Source organism: Simochromis diagramma, unplaced genomic scaffold (genome assembly GCF_900408965.1).
Source record: "Simochromis diagramma unplaced genomic scaffold, fSimDia1.1 OVJJ01000131.1, whole genome shotgun sequence".
Lineage (NCBI taxonomy): Eukaryota > Metazoa > Chordata > Actinopteri > Cichliformes > Cichlidae > Simochromis > Simochromis diagramma.
Genome location: NW_024387200.1, coordinates 3,587,786 through 3,593,785, shown reverse-complemented (window position 1 = coordinate 3,593,785; position 6,000 = coordinate 3,587,786). Strand labels below are relative to the sequence as shown.

Here is a 6,000-nt window from a genome sequence, read left to right as displayed (position 1 = left end):
ATTTGAGGGAACAATGGACTCTACATTACAGTATATCAAGAAACTTTAGAGAGAATCTCAGAACAGCAGCAGAAGGGTAAATAAATGAAGTAGAAGGGCAAATTCATGTCAGGTCAGAGTCGTGACCTTAGTGTTCGGTTAGCTTCCTAAAAATCTTGATGAACTGAAACTGTTTTGTTGGGAGGAATGACCCCAGATTCCTCCTTTTCTAGCTTACATTGTGAATGATGTATAGTATTTAGTTAAGGGAACTAAAATACAACTTTCTGCGTGTCATTAGTTTAGTCAGATTTTGTTTGTCTATTTGTGACTGAAGATCAGGTAAGACTTGGTATAGAAGTATAGAGTATGGAAAAAGCTTTTTCCATACAACCCTCATATAGGTTTGAGACTGACTCTGCTACAGAAGGATATGTATGGGCTTAAAAATAGAAATCTTTGGGACATTATAAGGCATTATTTTAATAGTTATTTCTTCCCAAAAAAACCAACATAAAAAGAAATATTTAATTTGATGTAATATTTTCTTATTAGCTCTAAATGTGAGACTTCAACTACTGACCCCAGAAAACTAAATAAACAGATGTCATCAGTTTGTTTTGTCTAGCTGTGCATGACAGCCGTTACCTGTGTGAAGTTGCTTAAAGTCTGTTCACAAACCACCTGATGGGAACTGCTGACTCTGCGTACTGAATGAAAATTTGCGTGTACCTCTGTCAGCATTTATTTATCACTGTAGAAGATCATAACTGCTCACAGGCTTCGGCTGTTTGTCATGCTCAGGTGGAGGGGTGCAGCTGTTTAAAGACAAGCTAATAAACTAATGTTCCTGGATTCATGGCTCATCTGGCCAATATTTGCGTCTATATTTGCATATACTGTACGACTGGCTATATTCTATGCCTTTCGGCCCTGAAGTAACATAAAAGAGTTCACTTTTTTTGTTTAGTTGCTTCACAGTGCTGCTTGTATTTGGATAATTGCCAGAGTAACTGTTTCAGTTTTTCTAAATTATTGTGTAAGTGCAAGTTGCTCAACTGTAAATGCTGACACTTACCAAATCAACAATTATCAGTGCCACATTAAATGAATTTTAATTTTTGTTTGCTGTCTTGGTTAAACCTTTCTCCCAGTCTCCAACTCCAGCTTCCTTTAGCTGACTGTGTGGGCTTCTATAAAAAGCAGGTAAAACATGTTTATGTAATGGGGATTACTGTTGTGATTCTTATTAATAGTAACAGTTTTTTAATGATCTTCTATCCATTATACTATTTTGTTCTGTGTTTTATACAGGTCTTGTACTGTTATACCCCCCGTATTAATTTTTAGTTTTGTTTAGTTTTATTGTGATTATTCTTAGTTTTCATTCTTTTGATCTTGCAGCATTTTTGTGAATTCATTTCCATGAAAATCACTTTATAAATAAACTTTACCTACGTATTCACTTGAAATGGTTATGGAAAAAAGGGTAGCAATGGTTAAAGTTATCATTATCAACCATGTACTGTTTTCAGAGTTGGATTTACAGTTAAACTTTATTTTATATGCAAAAAGGTGTTACTGGGTATCACTTCGACCTCTGTAGAAATAGAGAGTTGTCCTGTGAAAATGCATGATAATACAGCGCGGTGCTGTTGTATTATTACCAGTCTATTCGTGTATAACCAGCTTTTGTAAAAGTGTTTATACAAATGCATAATCACTTAATGTATTTTGTACTATATAGCATCTTAGGTCGCAGAGTAACAATGAAAGCTATCTAATAAAAGTGAATTAAGTAAAAATCAGCATGTTTTGTTTTTTTTAAAAAGTGAATGCACTGACTCAAAGCAACCCTTTCAAATTAAAAGACTCCAATCAGGACTACCAGCATTTGAAATATTAAGTTGACTAATAATGTTCATGTTTATTTTCCTTGAGTTTGTGTAATGTTTTACAGTAAAGTGCTGTCACTATGATTAAAATGGAAAACTATCAGGCTCGTGAAGTCGTTTAACCACGTTAAACTGGCATAAAGTACAATAAAGTAGAGCCTGTCTTTATTTAAGATGTTAAGGACTAAGATAATTCATAGATCGACTGGATTAACGCCCAGTCCCTTTTTTAAAGTGCCCAACAGTTTCTTTTTAACTCCCACGGTAAATACTTGATGTAATCTGCAGGACTAATGATCCAAACGCGTTAATTAACCTCTCACTACATGGGAAAACCGCTCGGGGGAAACACAAACAAACTTCCTTACTGTCACTTTATCAAGTTGTGCAGCTTGCGCCTGTCTGGGGACCAACTGAGTGATTGTTCATGTGTCCGCGGAAGAAAAACGCCCCTCGGTGCGGAGCGGCGGATGGAGATCACATCATTCCCAACTCGGGACCCGAAGTGACAACATCTCATGCTCGGAGTTCAGCGTTACTGTTTGTTTGTTTTTTTAACTCTCTCTCTCTCTCTGTGGACCTTACTCAAGGATGAACTGAAATAGTTTTTGCATTTTCACTGTCGAAGAGGAAGACACATTATCGGATCTATGAAAAAACCCACGTGGATTTGTACAATCATTTTAAACCAGAAGGAATGCATATTTTGTCTGTCAAACTAACTTTCTTGTTGTCGCTGATAGGAGTAACACGAGGTGAGTGGCGGGGGAATCTCTCGGTGGTAGTTTCCTGCTTGAGAAAGTTGAGAGAAAAAAAATCACTTTTATGACTATTTAGTCTGTAAAATGTCCAAAGTGTGTGAATTGATCTTGATGCGCTCACTTTTTTGTGAACTGAGGCTAAAGTGCAGAATTTTCCAAACTTTATTGCCGCCTGCAGGGTTCATCTGCTAATTAACAGTCATGATGTTTAATTTTTTTTATTTCTTTTACACCTGTTGGATTTAGCAAAACCTTTACGGTTTCACCTCTCCTGGATCAGTTTGCGCATTTTTGCTCTGCAGGCAGCTCTTGAGCACTTGCCCGGCAAACACTCAACTTTTTCTCACTAGTGTGTAAACGCATGCCTTTGCACTCTGGATTGGGAGCAGTGTGAGCGCGTTTGTGTGTTTTAATAATATCGCAAAGCTGTGTTATCCTCCGAGATGGCACAGTCTTTTTTTTTAAATTAGGACAGCTAAACTACAACATGTGATTCACACTTAGATTTTACATTTATGGGGAGAAACAAACATATTTGGAAGCTGTTCTTTCTGCAACACCTGGAGGGATTGTTGTACAGGCAATAATCAGTGATTTCAGAGGAGTGTGAGGAAAGCACACAAGTATTAAAACTTTCTGTTTGCAGGTCTGAGATGCTCCAAACAGGCGGAGTCGTGTTTGAACCAGGGGAACTGTCAAACAACTCTAGATGGCAACGAAGAGTGCAAGTAAGTTCAACAACTGCATTTGCTTTTTTTTAAGCCAAAGAATAATAAGAAACATCTGCACGGAAGAGATGTGGGATTGTGGAATCTATGAGATTTATTTTATTTTTCATTTTTATTGTTACTCTTCTGGAACGCAAATGGCCAGCGAGCTGAGACAGAAACTGAGTGGACATTGATGAGGACAGGGGTCACCCGATGAGAGAGAGTGTGTTACTGCCACCACACTCTCTCCTCTGCAGCCAAACTCTCGCAGCCCTAAATCTTGTTTTTCTTTTCTTTCACGAAGCGACAGCTGGGTTTGCCAGAAGCTCGGCGACCATTGTTCTCCCCTACGATTAATTCTGTGTGACTAATCTGGGTGAGGCTTCCCAGAGAGACCCTCAGACCCTGTCCTCCTACAACCCCCCCTCCTCTCTCCTGGGATTTGGTCCCCTCCTCAATGGCCCTCAGTGCTCTCTCTCTCTCAGTCCCCTGGACAGATGGCAGAGGCTGGAGGATTTTCTAAACTGCTTAAAATGGGGACGAGTTCTGCATTTTGTCTGCAGAGTTTTGTGTTTTGAGATGTTTTCACTTCAGATGCTCCGACAACATGCTCCCGCAACAATAGCCTTCGTTGGCTCTATTTCCACCCTGGCATGAGCTGCATCAGCCAGTGTCACCTTACTGTCGCAAAGACCGGTGACCGCCGAGTGATTGGGCTGGCCAGGTCACAGCTTTGGGACTGAAAGACCTTGGCAGCCATCTTGGCCCTTTGCCACATCTTAATTTGGTCTTGTTGTGTATTCACCCCCACCCAATCCCACCCCACCTCCTCACTGGGCCACAAAGCAATCATTGTGCCCCTGCACTGTCTTCCCTCTCAGACGTCTCCAATTAAACATGGAGATGGGCATCGTCGCGGTTTTGAAAAGGTTTGAGCGGGCACACGAGGTTCAGCATGCCTTTGTGTGTTTCAGTGTTTTCTCCCTCATTGTGTTAGTTGTCACCACACCACCAGAGGGCCAAAAAAAAAAAAAGTTCAAAGGTTCTCCGAGGTCAGGCAGACTGTCTAAATAGACATAAAACAGACAATAAAACAGTAACTGCTTTCGATTCCATCTTTTCTGAAAGGTAGCTCTGGGCATTTGGTTTTGCTTGCATTTGCTATTACAATATGTTATTCACAGTGATATGAAGTTAAGAAGAATTTACTCAGAAAAAATTGTTAGGATTTGTGCGTATAAATGTGTGTAGTTTCTCAATGTCAAGAGTAAATTTAATATTGTTAAAAGTAGAGATTTAGAGCGACATTTAAGGGCACCGTGAATTACTACACAGTCCTGTGTGCAAGTTTTAGAACTTGAAAAGAGATGAAAAATGCACAGAATCAATGCAGGATAAGCTGTTATATACTTGTAGACTTTCAGTTGCTAGTATTAGGCAGACCAAGTCACTGGATTTTTACTACATGATGCAAGAAACGGCACTGCTGAACTCTTTTTTTTTTTTGTTTTTAAAGCGAATTCTGCCTCTATCACAATATTTTGCTTTGCAGTCTCTCACTGATGAAATGCCAAAAGTCATTTTCTCAGCCTTTAAAAAGCTTCCCCAGAACCTTAAAACACAATATACAATCCTAAGTACTTATCAGGTTAATTGGCCAGTAAGCTGATCTTCAAAGTGAACCAGTGTAAGAGATTAACAAACCAGCTTCTTGCTTCACTCTACAGCTCCAAAACTCAGAGAGACGTTTACTGATGCTATCGCTCTTTTTACATGAACCTCATTCTCCAAGATTGATGACTTCCATAGTAAGTGGGTTGATCCAGCCAGTGCTTCAGCTCTTGTTAAAGCAGCACAGCTGGAAGTATCACGACACGAACAGCGAGAAATAATTGCAACCAGGTGGATCCTGTTTGAAGCTTAGTGTAAAAATAGGTGTAAGATGATGATTAATGTGCGCTTTTTTTAATCAGTTAAATGTTTACAACATTCTCAGCTCACAGATTGTGTTTTTCTTCTTCATGCTTGTCAGAATTACAGTCTGGGTTTCTCCTCAACTAATTAGCTGCCACTCTCGAACTCAAGTGCTATATCGAGGTCAAGTAAGTGGCATTGGATAGTTCAGTTTTATGTAGTTTGTCAAAGATGCCTGCTTGACATGCCATGCCATAAATACCTCATCCTCGTATCTGGCTTGGCCCAATGACATCCCAACTGAAGTTTATCTCCGGAGAGCTTCGAGGAGGCCTCTCATTTACTGCTTAGGCTTGGCAGCAGCAGAAGGCAGTGACAGAGCTGAGCCAATCCAGACTAGGAAAAATAACTCACAGATTCCAGTGGCACAGTGGCCAGAATCAAAGCAGCTTGCAGCAGAGCTCCCTCTCTTTCCTGAGAGTTGAGAGATGTCAGGCTGGGACAGGGGCGAGGAAGGATGCTGCTGAGAGATCACATACTTTCACCGTTAGCTGGTCAAAGTGATGAAAAAACGCAGCTGAAAGCATGTTGATAGCAGCGTGAAGTGGTGAGCTGTTGCAAGGGTTTAAGTTTGCATAGTAGGTGAAGGATTGGAGTTTGGCCAGATGAATACTATAGACCCACTGTCATCTCTCGACTATAGCAGCATCCAATGCCTTTATTTACTTCAGCTGCAGAAGG

General features: G+C 40.1%; 1 protein-coding gene across 1 annotated transcript in view; it reads left to right on the top strand.

The window, feature by feature from the left end:
- Positions 1-2,349: 2,349 nt before the first annotated feature.
- The window catches only part of notch1b (notch receptor 1b), a 40,561-nt gene continuing 36,910 nt past the window's right edge, over positions 2,350-6,000 (top strand). Inside the window, exons 1-2 of the mRNA XM_040050406.1 lie at positions 2,350-2,629; positions 3,282-3,363. Of these exons, the coding sequence (XP_039906340.1) occupies positions 2,572-2,629; positions 3,282-3,363 (140 nt within the window). The 5' untranslated portion in view covers positions 2,350-2,571. The remainder of the gene's footprint in view (positions 2,630-3,281; positions 3,364-6,000) is intronic.